Below are 16,392 nucleotides of genomic sequence, written 5' to 3' on the forward strand. Positions count from 1 at the left end.
TAGTAGTTAAACCTTCTTATTTGTAATCCTTTGAAAAATGATAGCACATGTATTGTGAGATTTATGATCAATTCAGTTTATAGAAACTATGTTTACTTTTTTTTTTTTAAACCTATTTGCATTTGGACTGGAAATCTTTTGAAAAAAGTCCTGGTAATCCTAGACTCCAAAATTGGAAACTACTGATTTAAATAATTTTAGAATCTACAAGGCTATGTGAATATATGTCTGTACTTATTTCTCAGATAGAAAATGAAGATAAGAAAGGCAAGAATAAGAAACTCAGCTTATAATAATTCAAGACTTGTAATATTCAACACAGGTATGGAATGCAAATACGTTTTCATTTACTAAAGCTTATAAAAAAGTCAAAAGCTATTACTTGTGTAATTCCACATGGAATAGAAAGTTAAACATGAGAAAGTTAAATACAATTAGTGCATTTGTAAATCATTCTCTCTTTAAGTACCACAAAGTATTGATATTATGGCTGATCTTGTCTAATGTCTTTTGGGACCACTAGCTCTAGACAAAGATTTTACTCTTGTTTATGTAATGCTAACCTCACTGGCATTTATGACTTTGGACCTATGTGATTTAGAAGTGATTAATGGGGCAGCTAGGCAATGCAGTAGATAAGAGTGCTGGGCCTAGAGTCAGGAAGATCTGAATTCAAATTTGATTTTAGACACTTACTAGCTGTGTGATCCTGGGAAAATCACTTAACTTCTGTTTTCCTCAGTTTCCTTGACTGTCAAATGAGGATAATAATAGAACCTACTTTTCATCGTTGTTGTGAGAATAAAATGAGATATTTGTAAAACATTTAGCTCCATGCCTAGTAGGCACTAAATAATATTTTCTTTCTTCCCTTCCAATGGTCACCATTCCCCTTCGGGCCACTAGTTGCCATTTTTGTTTGTATGTTTGTTTAGATAGAATTGTCTCCTCACTGGTTTCCACATCCAAGCTATTTTTCTCTAATTTATTGCACACAACCTACAAGATTAATCTTTACCCCAACCTAACTCTGACCATGTCTTGCTACTGCTCAAAAAACTTTAGGGGTTCCTCATCTCATCCTAAATAAAGCCTAGCCTTCTTGATTTGGCATTCAAGGCCCTTCATAGTTGAATCATAACCTTTAGTTTTCAGGCTTATCCGATATTCCTCCCGCTTCAGGCATTACATGCTCTGGTCAAACTGAAATATTATTGGTTCTCTTAACAATGCTGCAATTTACTGCCTCTGTGACCTTGTTCATGCCCTTCTCCCATGCTCCCATTTCCACTTGTCAAAATCCTGCTGATGGTTCAAGGTCCAGGTCAGATGCTACCATCTCCAAGAAGCTTTTCCTGATTCCTGCCTCATCTCCACTGCTTGAAGCCCAAAGTGATCATTCTTCTGCAGTCAGAGTATTTTGTATTTCTCTTGGGTACTTATTCCATTCTGACTGATAGCCTGGTAATTTGTGTATAAGTCTTATCTCCCCTGCTAGATTAAAGGAAGGAATCATGTCATTTATTCTGCTTTCTCGGTAGCACCTATTTCAGTAGTAGCTGTTTAATAAATCTTTGTTAAAGAAACCAGGAAAGAAGGTAAGTAAAAGAAATAGACAAAGGGAAGGAAAGAAAAGGGAAAGGAAAAGAAGAGGGAAGAAGGGGAAAAAAAGGAAAGATTAAATGAGAAAGAGGAGAAGGGGCTAAGAAAGGAAAGTGGATTGGTTTCCATCTACATGCAAGAGAAAATATCACCTAGCATCACCAACTCACTTTTAGAATCAGCAGCTCATTAGAATCATTTTTTAGAATCACATTTTAGAATCACCTTTGGTTCCTCAGCCACTTTCAGAATCAGCAGCTCATTATACTTTCCATTACTATCAGTAGAAAATTACATACATAGTTAGATCACTGGGTGGTCAAATCATAGCAACTTGCATTTATATCATGCTTTACCACTGTAAGGCACTCTTATTTGATGCTCACATCACCATCTGTTGTAGTGCAGTATTATCTCCATTTTATAGATGAAGAAATTGAGACTCAGGGAAGTTGTGATACTGCTGGTAAATTACCAGAGCTGGAATTTAAAGCCAAGTCCTCTGCATCTAATTCCAATGAAGATAAAGTTGGAAGAGAAGAACAAGAGTGAGAAAAAGGGAAATGGATGGGGAGATCAGAGAACACCGAAGACAAATTTAGGCTTTTTCATAGGGCTAGGAAAAATCTATGTATTCATGGTGAAGATCCTAGACAGGATTATCTCTAAAGTCCCTGCTTGTTCTGAATCCTGCAACAGTGGGCCTGGGGTACAAATGTTTGCTTTCACTCTGTGTCCTACACCAAGAAATGGCTTTTCCTTGATGGAAGAAGGCTGACTTTTGTCAGAGAATGGTTTACACTGCTCTGACGTTACTGTGGACAAACTTAACTCATTAAACCGCCTTTGAGCTGGAGATGATATATGGAGGAAGTATTGGTACATACAGTAACAGTAAATATCAGCAACTTATCTGTCAAGTGTGGTGATAGATAAAAGAAATACATAGAGGGAAGTGTCAGCTGAGAAAAAATATATAGCTTGCAATAAATCACCACCAAGCAATTAAAACATAAAATCAAGTTAAGCAGTATTTTGTTTCCAAAGCAAGAGAAAGCAATGGCAAGAGAGTGGTGATGCTGGCAAATAGGAAAACTTGAAGGCTGGAGCTCCTTTGGCCCAGGAGAATTCTAGGCCATTGAGTGTCTTCCATCAATGCTGAGATTCTCCTAAAATCCTAGCATTAGTCAATAAGGGAGTTAGTTTCTTCTTCTCAGCTAATAAGGGGTCCTTCCTAATTAAATCAAGAATCCTTCCTGAAGATCTTCTCAGCCAGTCTTCCCATTCTAATTCCCAGTGATCCAAAAACTACTTAACCTGTTTATTAAAGCAAAGAAATAAAACAAGGCATGAGAAGAGGATATGGATCAGGGAGGCTTCAGGGAAGAGATGGCATTTGAGATGGATCTTTAATTGAACAAGTGAAGCCTTCAGGGAAGAGATGGCATTTGAGATGGATCTTTAATTGAACAAGTGAAGCCTCTGGTAATTTCTCACTCAAAAGGAAGAACATGAGCCAAAAAAAAAAAAAAATCATGGGCAAAAGAAATTATGGGACATACTCAGGAAACAAGGAATAGTCCAGTTTTTTTTGTTAATTCAGAGATGAGAGAGATCATTCAGGAGATTACTGCAAGAGTTTGTGGCTAGGACACAGCATATATGAAAGAGAATAGAGGCAAATAAGAGCAGAAAAGTAGTTTGGGGATGTATTTTGGAGGTTTTTCCGTAAGAAAAGATAGCCATCTGATCAATCAAGCCCTCAGCAAGCAATTATTAAGTTCCTAGTATATATGAGGCTGTGGAGGTATAAAGACAATAATTCAATAATCCTTGCCCTTAAGGATTTTACATTCTTTTAGGGGAGACGACGTGCCAGTATGTAGAATAGAACCCAAATAAATGCCAGGTAGTTTTGTGTCCTAGCATCTGGAAGAAGAGGAAAGGCTTCATCTGTAGAAGGTGATACTTGTAAAGAGAGGAGGTAAAAAGAGAGTGCTTTCCAAAGAGGAGAGACTGGAGGTGGAATGCCATGTGTGAAGAACAAGAACAATTTGGTTAGACTTTGGAGACATAAAGGAGCACTCTTTTTACATTATAAAGCCAAAAGGATAGTTTGGAGATAGTTAGAGAAGAGCTTTAAATGCCAAAGAAGTTTATATTTGATTCTAGAGACAATAAGGAACTATTGAAATACGGAGTAGAGGAATGATGTGTTTTTAAGAAAAATCCCTTTGGCAGCTTGTGTAGAAGATAGATTGAGGAAGGGGAGATACTTGAGACAAGGAGCTCAATGGGGAGATCTCAAGAGTTGAGATGAAAGGTGAGGAGGAATTGAACTAAGGTAAGAGCTTCGAGAAGGGGATAGAGTTAAGAGAGGTTGTGGAGGTGGTAACAGTGAGATTTAGCAATTGACTGGCATGAGGGATAGTGAGGAGTAGAATAATAGGACAGAGGTTATGAAGTTGGGAGACTGGAAGGATTGCTTTGCTCTTGACAGAAATAGGGAAATTCAGAAGAAAGGTGGACTTTGTGGGTAGGGGGAAGGAAGGATGGGTCTTGCTTTGTACATGGTAAGTTTCAGATGCTCTGGTCACTCAGTTAATAAAGATTTTAAATACCTACTATATGCCAGACACTGTGCAAAGTGCAAGAGATACAAGAAAAGCAAAAGGCAGAGTCTGCTCTCAAATAGTTCTTGATCTAATGAGGAAAACAACATGAAAACTACATATAAATAATATATGAAATAATAATGGAAATTATTAGAAGACGGAAAAACTTACTGCAGAAAGTAAGAGTTAAGGTGAGAATTAGAGGTAACTAGGGACACAAGGAGACAGACATGAAGAAGGAAAACTCTTCAGGTAAGAAGGGACATCCTGAGAAAATACCCAAAATTGGTAGAGGAAGTGTTGTGTTGAAGGACCATCAAGGAGGTCAGTGGCACTGAATTGCCAATTAGTGGGCAGAGGGTATACACTATAAGAAGACTAGAAAAATAGGCAGACACCAGAGGATTTTATATTTCATCCTGGAGATGATAGGTAGCCATTGGGGTTTACTGAGATGTGAGAGTGGGACAGTGACATGATCAGTCTTGTGTTACTGAGTGGAAGGTGGATTGGAGGGAGAATTCCAATTTGAAATATTTAACGGCAGCTGGTATGAGATCTTAACTTAGGGAATCGACTGGATGTATAGATCAGGGAACTTTATGCAAGGAGATAATAAAATAGAGAGAAGAAGGGCCAGGGATACATTCCTAACTAGGGAATGTGACAGTTAAACCTTAGCAAAAGAGACTGAGATGTGGTCTGAAAGGTAGAAGAACCAGCACAGAGCACTGGAATATGTCTTATTTCCTGCAGCTACTATAAGCCCTTCCCAGCAGTTGTCCAGGCCCTTACACATAAATTGTAAGCTCCATGAGGACAACTGTCTTAATTATTTTTGTATTTTCATTTTGTCTGGAGCAGTGTACATCTGTAATAAATGGATAAAAGAACAGATGAAAGGATGAATAAGATGCCATTTCAAGGTTGTGCATGGATATCATGTAACCAAACTCTTGGGGTTTTGTGGGGAGGCTGTAGAATTCTCTGATGGCTTCCCTATAGAAGCCAAGATAAACTGCACAGACCTGAGGACTACACACTCCCCAGGGATGAAAAACATTATACGGAGGTTAGTGGTTCTCAGGGACCCAGGCTTTCAATTCGAATGAGTATCAAGGAAGGTAGAAAGCACAAGTCAGAGCTTATCCCAAGATCTCATTTCAGCTAATCGCTCTGACATCTTTCCTAACAGAGCTTTTTTTTTGGTCTTTGATAAAGATTTTTATTTTTAAATTTATGGACCCCTCTTGTTTTTAGATCATAATTATTTCCCAATATATTCTACCACAGCCCCCAGGAAAGCTTCCCTTGTAAAAAGGGGAAAATTTAGTTAAGAAGAAAAAGAAGAGTTACACAAAACCAAACCTAAGGTGATGATCTTAATCACGTCTAACCTATAGGGTATAGGGTTATTGTAAGGAATAAATGAGATAACGCAAAGTGCTTAGTAAAAATTTAGAGCTGCAGAAAATTGAGCATTACTGGTGAAATGCATGTGAGTGTAGGTATGTCTAGTTCTGAGAAGTACCTTACTGGGGAGAAATGTTCCTAAAATCTAGGGCATTTGAGGGATTTATTGGATTGTGATTGGTTCTCTCTAGGTGGAGTACTTTGTGATTTGAGAGATAGCACCAGCACCAATAAAGTAATGCCTTCAATCTGCATTTAGGTCAATCAATCAATTGATCCGCACACATTTATTAAATGCCTGCTCTGTGCAGTGTGCTGGGGATATGAATACCAAAATAAAACTAATCCCTGTCTTCAATGAGTTTACATTCTGGGGGCAGAGGGGGAAACAACGTGTGTTTGTGTGTGCATACACATATATATGATACAAAACATACAAAGTAATTAGCATGATCCTAATCCTCAGGCTCATAGTGCTTGTGACTATAGGTATGTCTTTAACAAAGAATTCTTTTCATGGCAAGTAATTTCATTTTTTGGGGCCTCAGTTTACCTGATCGAATTGTTTTGAGGATTCTGGTCTTTGGTGCCAACCTCTATTACTGGAAAAACAATTCAAAATGCATGTTTTCTGATGAGTGTCATTAGCTTCATCTTCTCAGTGCTCTACAATCCTTAAAGCACTATACCCATGTCAGTATTATTAATTATTATTATTAATAGTATGATCACACAAAGGCTAGCATAGCATCAATCCCCGAGCTTTGACTCAAGGGAGGGATATACTCCAAAACTGGAAGCTGAGCTCTGTGTGCAGATGCCCTCGAGAGGAGCTTTTGACAGCAGCTGGGCCCCAGCTTAGAGCTGGGTGCTCTATTACCCAGAAGAAAGGTAATATGGAAAGACTTTCACTTATCAACCAAAGGTTCACATTCCACAATCAGGAAAATTGCTTCAATCGCTAAAATTGCTGGTGGAGAAGTCCATTTATTTTTCATTTTTCTTGTGCACTTGCCACCCCTATGCATGAATCACTGTCGGGATGTGGATTAAATTTATGCCCCCCCCATTATCTTTCATGTCTCCTGTGCTTAGGGGGCAGTTGGGCTTCCTGCGACTAGAATTCAGTATCTTCTTTTTTCATGAGCAAGGAAGATAATTCAATAGCTCATGTCCTTTTGTGGTCATCAGCAAAGGCAACAAAAGAGGCCATTTTTTTGCTCAAGAGAATAATTTCCTTCTTCCTCTCTGTTCTTCCTTTCTTATGTTTTTACTATTACTGTATAGTAGTGACTCAAAAGGGATTATTTTCATGTAGAGCCAAGCTAAGACCAACAGCCCAAGTTTATAAATGCATAGGGTTAATCTCCTGGATATTTGTGGGGTATGTGCTTGTGTGTGTGTATGTAGCATGATATGCATGTATGTATGTGTGTGTGTGTGTTGGGTGAAAGAATTGTTTTTGGTTTCTAGTACATTTACTATTAAAAAACACAAACATGCATGTGTAAAAACAGGCCCTTGTTATACCTTTCTGTTCTAGTCTTTCTTTCCCTCCCAAACACACATTCACCCTTAGAGCTCATCCCCAATAGAACCCTACTTTTCCTCTCAGATGTGCTCAATTCAGTAACTGTCTCCATAAGGACAGCCTCCATCCAGAATTATCTACTTAGCTGGAACATAATGACTAACACTAGCTTTCATCAGTACTAGAGAATTCCAGTTTCTTCCATGGACACTGCTCTTCTAGAGAGGTACACAATCCCATAGCCTTTTAAACTTCCTTATTGTTATTGATCTACTTTGATTTGCCATCACATTAATTTCCAAGTAGACTCCCTCCCTGCCCAGAAAGACTTCTCTGAGAACAAAGAATAGAAAAGAAAGAACAAAGAAAGACAAGTTCTGCACTAAGCCTGGGAGGAGCTGAGCCTGAGGAGCTGTCCGATGTTCTACACCCATCACCTTCCACCTCAGCTTCCACTTTCACAAGCCCGGGAGGTGATTTTTGTAGTCTCTTCCTTAAGGTCAAACTTAGTCATTATAATGGGACAGAATTTGGGTTTCATTTCTTTTGTTTTGTTGCCCTTTACGCTTACATATCATCGCATAGATTGTTTTCCTAATCCTCCTTACTTCTATAACTTCTCCCTATATCCATTCATATAAAACTCCCTATGTCTGTAGGTTTTGAATTCATTGTTTCTTGCTATTCAGTAATATTCTATTGCATTCAGGTCTCACAATTTCGTCGGCCATTCCCCACTATGGGTATCTACCTGTTTCTAGCTTTGTTAATACAAAAGGTGTTACTATAAATAAATTTGGTGTAGTACATGACCTTTTTTTCTACCCTTGACCTCCTGGGGGAGGTGTCTAGCAGTGAGATTTCTGTCAAAGGATAGAGACCTTGAATCACTATCAATGTAATTACAAATTGCTTTCCAGAATGGTTAGACCAATTCACAGTCCTACCAACAGTATATGCGTGCCTGTCTTTTCATAATCCCTCCAATATCAACTACTCTTGTCACAATTTCCAATTTACCGCGTGTTAGGTAAAATCTCAGAGCTGTTTTGGCGTGCACTTTTCTTATTTAATCTCTCATTCATGGTTCTCTAGTACCGACTTGGGCTTTCCACAAATGGCTCCAGCCCCTACCAAATATAGGACAAAGTCTCCTATACCCCAGTTCCATTTAATCATTAACAACTGGGGATTAATTATTATAAAGAAATATTTACTTTAAAAGATATAATAATAGGTAAAGGGGAATGGCAACACAAGGTTTTTCAAGGGTCAATGCTGAAAAATTATCCTTGCATATGTTTTAAAAATAAAAAACTTCAAAAAGGAAAGGTATAAGAACAAATTTACAAAATATTCTTTAACATGTCTTCCTCATATGTATATATATATATATATATATTTCAATTTGTGGTTAGGGGAGGAAAAGAGACTAAATCCATAGTTTAGCTTAGTTTCTATAGAGCACACAGTCCCAGTTCCAAGTTCCAGCCCACCCTGTGCTTGGGCTCGAGTCCTGGTAACCTTGGTGTCTCTGAGTAAGGCTTCCCTGTTAGACTAGCTGGCTCTGGAATCCTAGGTCCAAGCTGGCCACTGCTCGGACTCCAGTTGGGGATGACCACGCCAATGCCCAAATCAGAGAAAACGCAGAACCGAAACCAGCATCCCTGCACCCATTTCTCTGAGCGTGGGAGGGCAGGGGAAGGAAAGCCTCATGTCATCGTCTAGGATGAGTTTTAAAAGTGCGGCGCTTGGGTGGTCAGCCAAAGGAAGCTATCCTCAGCCATGTGGGGGGGTACACAGAGGGAGTCCAACGTAGGAGCTCGGGGGGTTCCCACAGAAGCCTCCGTGAGGCTTCCTGCACATTAGGCGATCTGGGCTCCAAAGCCCAGTGTCAGGGTACAGTGTGTCTCATGGCTAAGAGTTTGAAGTTCTTTTCTGAGAACTTCATATTTCCTGACCTCTTACCTACTGGGCGATGGTCTTCTGTATTTCCACAGACATCGTATTGAAAAAGGCACTGAGGAAGCACAATAGGCCTGGAGTCAGGGAGACCCCAGACATTTACCAGTCTTAGATACTGTGTGACCCTGGACAAGTCACTTAACCTGTTTGTCTCAGTGTCTTCATCTGTTAAATGGGGATATTAATTACATCTACTTCCCAGGATTGTTGTGAGGGTAAAGTGAGATGATACTTGTAAAGTACTATGTAAATGATAGTTAAAAAAAAATAATAGACACAGGCAAAGATGAACCTTCTTACGAGGAAAAAAAATCCGCAAAGTAAAAACCAGACAACCTTCTGGTAGCCTGGCAGCCCAAGCTATCTCAGTAACGGCGTTTCTTAGACACTTGCGCTGAATCGTGCCTGAGTTTTCTTTTGCAATTGCAGAAGAATTGATCCTTCTATCTTCTCTCCGTGCCGGTCATGGATTTCCCCTCCCCACTTCTTTGGGTGTCTGCTGGATACCAGGACCCACCCAGAAAAGTACCCTCCCCACCCCACATCCTCGCCACCATCTCTCCAGGTGCAACATGCCAGCACATGCCACCAGACCCCTTTTAGCCTCTTCAGCAGGTATCATTACAGCATAAGAGTCCTATCATTTTGAGTTAATCTGGGATTCATCATGATAGCTGTGACCATAATTAATTTATTTGGTATTAATGTGGATGAAATATGTACTGTCCTTTCAGGGGAAATCATACTGCCTATAAGCATTAGTTAAAAGGACCATTAAAATCAAACCTTCCTCAGATCCATTAGGCGAAGTCTTTCATCTTGAAGAAGATAAAGTTCTGTCGTGTGAAAAGTCATGAATAATTAGGTTGATTGCTGTTTTCAACTCTGCCCCTGCTTCCCCACCCCCTCCCACTCTGCCCATCTCCTCCCAGAAGCAGGGAAAGCTCCCCTGATGCTGTGCAGTCATCTCCTCTGGTGCTCACTAGGTCTATACTTGGCCCATCAGACGAGTCACTTGCAGGCTGGTTTCTTTCTATTCCACTGGGTTTATTTCCGCTTTTCCCCTGAGGCTCCGCAGGGAGTGGCCTTCCCTCCGAGCCAGAGGATCGGGGAACTCGTCCGGCCCGACATTCCCCCGTCCCGGCCCGACATTCCCCCGCCCCGGCGAGGGCAAGCCCGCCCGGCTGCGCCGCTCTGCAGATGGCAGTCAGGAAAGCTCTCTTCTGGAGCCTGGGAGTGGGGATCCCAAATGACGCGTATTTCCCTCTTACCCAGATCCGCCTAAGCGTCTGGAAGGCACCAGAGAACCAGAGACGGAGCTGGGAAGGGCCTCCTTTGGACCAGTGTGCTAGGCCCCCTTTGGCGGTCTGATGAGACCTGTGGAAACGCTCCTTAGAAGAATAATTTTAAATATATGAAATAAAATACATGGATTACAAAGGAAACCAATTATATTGAAATAAGTTATCAAGATTAAAAAAAGTTTATAATGATACAAAACCTAGGTTGTGGAATCTAAGTTAAGGACCCGAACTAGTCGGACTCCCTCCTTTTAAAGATGAGGGAGCTGAAGCTCAGAGACATTCTGCCTTTCTGAGGTCACACAGTAAATGGCAGAGATTATTTTTTATTCAGGGGACTTGGAAGTGACTTAGAAATGTCCCCAAATGCCCACACCAAGTTGGCGCAGCCTAGGGTATTAAATGGGTGTTTTCCTGCTTTGTTTATGTCGACATGATTTGTTTTGGCTGCTCTGGCTCTGCGAGTGCTTGGCTGCAGGTGGCCTCGCTTCCCCTTGAGGCCAAATGAGATATGACTTGTAACAACGGTTGTGAACGGTGCTGGCACGGGGAGACCCAGTGTCAGAGCCTTCCCCTTCCCTTCCCTTCCCTCCTTAGGGGAGACCCTTCCTGAGGGTAAGGCAGGCCCCCTCCACCCCTGTAACTTACATCAGCATTTCCACAGACAAAGAAGTGCGAGGGAAACGAAGAACTGTATTTCAACCTGCCGCTGTCTTCTCTCTCTTCTCCCACAGGCGTTTTGGGACAAAATGCACAGCTTGCCAACAGGGCATCCCCCCCACCCAGGTCGTACGGAAGGCCCAAGACTTTGTTTACCACCTCCACTGCTTTGCCTGCATCATCTGTAACCGCCAGCTGGCCACGGGCGACGAGTTCTACCTCATGGAGGACGGGAGGCTGGTCTGTAAAGAAGACTACGAGACAGCCAAGCAGAATGGTAGGGCCCCCTAGTGTCCCGGTGGATGTTGGGCCCCCGGCTGGGTGTTGGGGCCCCCTGGCGTCCCGGCTGGGTGTTGGGGCCCCGGGCCTCCCGGCTGGGTGTTGGGCCCCTGGCGTCCCGGCTGGGTGTTGGGGCCCCCTGGTGTCCCGGTGGATGTTGGGCCCCCGGCTGGGTGTTGGGGCCCCCTGGTGTCCCGGTGGATGTTGGGCCCCCGGCTGGGTGTTGGGGCCCCCTGGCGTCCCGGCTGGGTGTTGGGCCCCCTGGCGTCCCGGCTGGGTGTTGGGGCCCCCTGGTGTCCCGGTGGATGTTGGGCCCCCGGCTGGGTGTTGGGCCCCCTGGCGTCCCGGCTGGGTGTTGGGCCCCCTGGCGTCCCGGCTGGGTGTTGGGGCCCCCTGGTGTCCCGGTGGATGTTGGGCCCCCGGCTGGGTGTTGGGCCCCCTGGCGTCCCGGCTGGGTGTTGGGGCCCCCTGGTGTCCCGGTGGATGTTGGGCCCCCGGCTGGGTGTTGGGGCCCCCTGGCGTCCCGGTGGATGTTGGGCCCCCGGGCCTCCCGGCCGGCGGCGGGGTTTCCTGCTGTTCAGGACTGGTGCTGATTCCCTCGCTCGTGACTTGAACATTCCATCTAGGGATACGACATTGACCGTCCCTCCCCAAACCTCCGGATAATCGGGCGGAGGAGTGAGCGTTAAAGCCCTGGTCGGGCTGGCCTCACGCCAGCTGGCTAGCAGGGCCCTCGCGCAGGCCTCTCCCGCGGGGCCCGCAGCAGGCTGGCTCGCACCCACCAGCCTCTCTCGTTCTCACGGTCGCCCCGCAGTCTGAGCCACCGCCGCCAATTTCACTAGACAGAGCCTCACTTTGGGCCCGGTGGCCTGCCCCGGGCTCTTCCTTCCAGTTTGCACTGTTACCCAACTTGGGCAGCACCGGGAGGGAGGGACGCGGGTCGGGGATCTGGAGCGCCCCTAGGCCGGCGAGCGCTGCTGGGGGCGGGGTGGGCCAGGAAAGGAAGGAGAATCCCTGCAGAACAGAAGTGGGGGGGGTGTCAGGAAACAGGGGACGTTCCGCCGGAAAAGCAAGAACGGATGGATGGCTAAGTAAGCACGTGTCATGATATGCGCAGAGGCGTGTATAAGAAACTGCGCACTGTTCGGTCTCTACATACACACACGTGCATTTACCTTGAGCTCTAAGGTAACCACAAGGATGATAACAGCTGACATTTACACAGTGCCTGTGACCTGCTGGCCACCGTGCTAAGAGCTTTACAAACCGGTCTGGGGTGGAACTTGCACTCAGCTCTTCCAAGTCCAGTGTTCTGGGCATTACGGCGCCACCTGGCGGTGCCCAGGTGCACAATACATGAACAAAGTTTTTAAAGAGAAAAAAAAGCCCATATGTATCTCTGTGTCCCCTTCTGAAGTTTTGCTTTTTTCCCTGTGCATTTAAGAAATGTCTAGCTTGTGCTCCCTTCTTTTATTTTTCTTTTCTTTTTGCAAATCTGTCATATGCTACATGGAGTACTGCGTCACTGAGGGGTCACCTGAGGGCCCCTTTTCAGAACAGTCCGCGAGACAGAACTCCGTAGTCCCAGAGCAGGATTTCCTCCCCCCCTCCCCCCCCTCGCCTTTTCACGCTCTCCCAAAGCTACTACAGCCTCTGGGGAACGAGCATTTCTCAGTCCACAAAGACCTTTCTCCTTTAATCTGTTCCCACTCATGACCCCGCCTGAGGGCCCCCTTCCCTCCGGGCTGTCTTCCCGGAGGTGATTCACAGATTAGACCCTTCTGTAGGGGACAAACTATTAAGGAATACGCGCTCCAAGGAGAAAACCAACAACCTTTTGCTACTCAGATACTCTTCACTGTAATCAGTAGGGAAGAGAGGGGGAAAAACAGAAGAATCATCATTTTTTTCTCAACGTGTCAGAATATATTTCCCCAAATAGGTTATATGAGGAAATTTTATATATGCGTAGATGTGTATATGCAGACATAAAGCTAGAAGTGAAGAGAAAGGGAAGAAGAAAAACATTTAAATCTGGGAAATAGGCAGGGGAGAAAGTTGATTTATATGCATATTTCTTTTTTGAAAAAGTTTCTAAAAGGCTGGAAGGATGGTTTTCTTGGAAAGAAGTGGAATGGCGTATCAGCTGGTGTTTCTTCCTCTTTTTCCCAAAGCAGCTGGGGATCAGTGAGTTGCCCAGCACCATTCGGCTCCTCCTGACTTCAGGGCTGGTGCTCTGTCCCCTGCGCCACCTGGCTGCCCCATGTTTCTTCTGAAAATCCATGGGTCCTATTAATTGTATTTGGTTCCTATGTGATGGCTAGTTCTGAGGTTCCTTTCAGCCCCAGAGCTGTGACCAGAGCAAAGCGAGTCTGTGGTGACAATGGTGAGAAAAGGAATGCTTGGTACAGATGCCATGCTTTCTGCAAACACGTACCTCCGTGTGAAAGGGCCCGAGTTAGGGGTTGACAGAGACGCCTCTTTTGGGAATGATTGGCGTGATTGATGAGCATGAACTAACAGAGAAGAGCAGTCTGGGGAGCAGAGCAGCAAGAGAAACAGATGGGAATCAAAGACTAAGCAAAACTTCCACCTTCCTCCTGAGCCTCCTTAGTCCCACTCTGAAGCCCTCTCAGGCCAGTTTGGATTTCTGAACCATTTCTTTTGTTCTGGCTTTCAGAGGAGAAAGATATTAGGTTATTAGAGGTCCTGATCAGGTTGGGCCTTAGGCAAATTGAGAAATATGGAGGCTGTCCCAAGCCTAGAGCTCTCTGGCCTCCCTGCAAGGTCCCAACCTCTTCCAGGTCATCTATTACCACCCTCGTGTTTACCACCCTTCATGTTTTGGTAAAGGTCCTGATTCTGGCCACTGATGTCTTCGTTTGAATTAATAGATATATTTTCATTTTAAATAATTTCCAATTAAGGAAGGAAACTCTTTGGCTTTTCTAAAAGTGGCCATCTAGCAGGTAGAGATTTTTTAATGCAAGGAGAGCAACTGTTTATCAGATAATCAGTCGATGTGCAAGGGCATACTATATGGTACATTCCCCTCTAAGGCATATAAAGATGACCTTGATCATTATTGTCACTTTTGGTTTTCCTGATATTTGAATAAAGGGCCCAGAGGGACTGGTCTATGGAAAGATGATGAGGAAGAATATATTCTAGGTTTAGAGGTAAGAAGGACATTGGAAGATCACCTTGCATGATCTTCTCATTTTATACATGAGAGAACCAAGGCTCTGAGAATAAAAGAGACTGGTCCAAAGTGCCCCAGAGGTGGTAAATGGCAGATTTAAGATTCAAATCCCAGCGCATTGCCAAAGAAAATAAAAGGGAAAAAAGGCTTAGTGATATGAGGTCCTCAGTATGGGGCTTGCATGTTGTAGGCATGTAGTATTTGTTCAAATAAATTGCATTAAGATTGCCCACAGTTTGTATTCTAGAGACCATAAAAAGAGAAAAGGACCCACATGTGCAAAACTTTTTATAGTAGTTCTCTTTTTAATGGCAAGGGATTGAAAACTGAATGGATGCCCAACAGTTAGGGAATGACTGAATAAGTTCTGGATGAATGCTAAGGAATATTATTGTTCTGAAAGAAACGACCAGCAGGCTGATTTCAGAAAGGCCTGGAGAGACTTACATGTACTGATGCTGAGTGAATGAGTAGAACCAAGAGAACATTGTTTACAGAAATAAGATTATATGATGATCAACTTTGACAGACTTGGCTCTTTTCAACAATGAAGTGATTCAGGCTGGTTCCAATTGTCTTGTGATGGAGAGAGCCATCTGCATCCAGAGAGGATTGAGGGGACTGAATGTGGATCACAACATAGTATTTTCACCTTTTTTGTCAATGTTTGCTTGCTTTTTTCCTTTTTGATATGATTTTTCTTGTTCAGCATGACAAATGTGGAAATATGCATAGAAAAATTGCACGTTTAATCTTTTTAAAAAAAAGATATGTCTCAATGACTCTCTCCCCTCATTTTCATAGTTGGAGAAATTGAGGCATAGGAAGATTGTCTAAGGTTAGACATGGAATAACACAAGGAATAATTGGCACAAGTGGGACTGGAATGTTGGTCCACTGATTCCTCTCCACTAAGCTGCTTGCTTAAAATCAAGAACCATGTTTCAGTTTTGTTTCTCAGTAATAGTTGGCATTATTTAGTACTTTAAAGCTTGCAAAGAGCTTTGTGCATATTATGATCTTCACCACAATCTTAAAGGAGGTGGCTAGGCTGAGGGCCTCAGACACTTAATAGCTGTATGACTCTGGGTAAGTCTCTCCACCCATTTGTCTCAGTTTGCTCATCTGCAAAATGAGGATAATAAAAAACACTGAGGGTTGTTGTGGGGATCAAATGAACTAATCATTTAAAAGCACTTAGCACAGAGTCGGTCACATAGTAGGAGCCATATAAATGTCAGCTTCTTATCTAGACAATGTTATTGTTAATTAAGCGATCTGCACAGACTATATTGTTGTTTAGTAATGTGATCCCATTTGGGATTTCTTGGCAAAGACACTAAAGTGGTTTGCCATTCCCTCCTCCAACTCCTTTGACAGATGAGGAAACTGAGGCACACAGGGTTAAGTGACTAGCCCAGAATCCTACAGCTAGTCTGTGTCTGAGGCCACATCTGAGCACAGGCAGAGGAGCCACCCAAGCTGATGTGTAGAGCCTTCTGTTCAGGTCAAACATTTTTGTTTTTCAATTGCAGATGACTCAGAAGCTGGTGCTAAGCGGCCTCGGACCACCATCACAGCCAAACAGCTGGAGACACTAAAGAATGCCTACAAGAACTCTCCCAAGCCGGCCCGGCACGTGAGGGAGCAGCTGTCCTCCGAGACGGGGCTGGACATGAGGGTGGTGCAGGTGAGGCAGCTGCTCCTCCTGTAGCCGCCCGGCTGGCTCAGACTCCCCTTTCAGTGGCCGGGCCCATAAGCCCTCCTTCATGGGAAGGGAACTAGGTTATTCTAGAAAAAAACTGCTGCTTTCTCACTTTAGCT

General features: G+C 43.6%; 1 protein-coding gene across 1 annotated transcript in view; it reads left to right on the top strand.

The window, feature by feature from the left end:
• LHX4 (LIM homeobox 4) overlaps window positions 1-16,392 on the top strand; it is a 37,387-nt gene that overhangs the window by 14,228 nt on the left and 6,767 nt on the right. Inside the window, exons 3-4 of the mRNA XM_074264660.1 lie at window positions 11,162-11,364; window positions 16,104-16,258. Coding sequence (XP_074120761.1) covers window positions 11,162-11,364; window positions 16,104-16,258 — 358 coding nt within the window. The remainder of the gene's footprint in view (window positions 1-11,161; window positions 11,365-16,103; window positions 16,259-16,392) is intronic.

The sequence above is a fragment of the Sminthopsis crassicaudata genome, chromosome 4 (genome assembly GCF_048593235.1).
Source record: "Sminthopsis crassicaudata isolate SCR6 chromosome 4, ASM4859323v1, whole genome shotgun sequence".
Classification (NCBI taxonomy): Eukaryota; Metazoa; Chordata; class Mammalia; order Dasyuromorphia; family Dasyuridae; genus Sminthopsis; species Sminthopsis crassicaudata.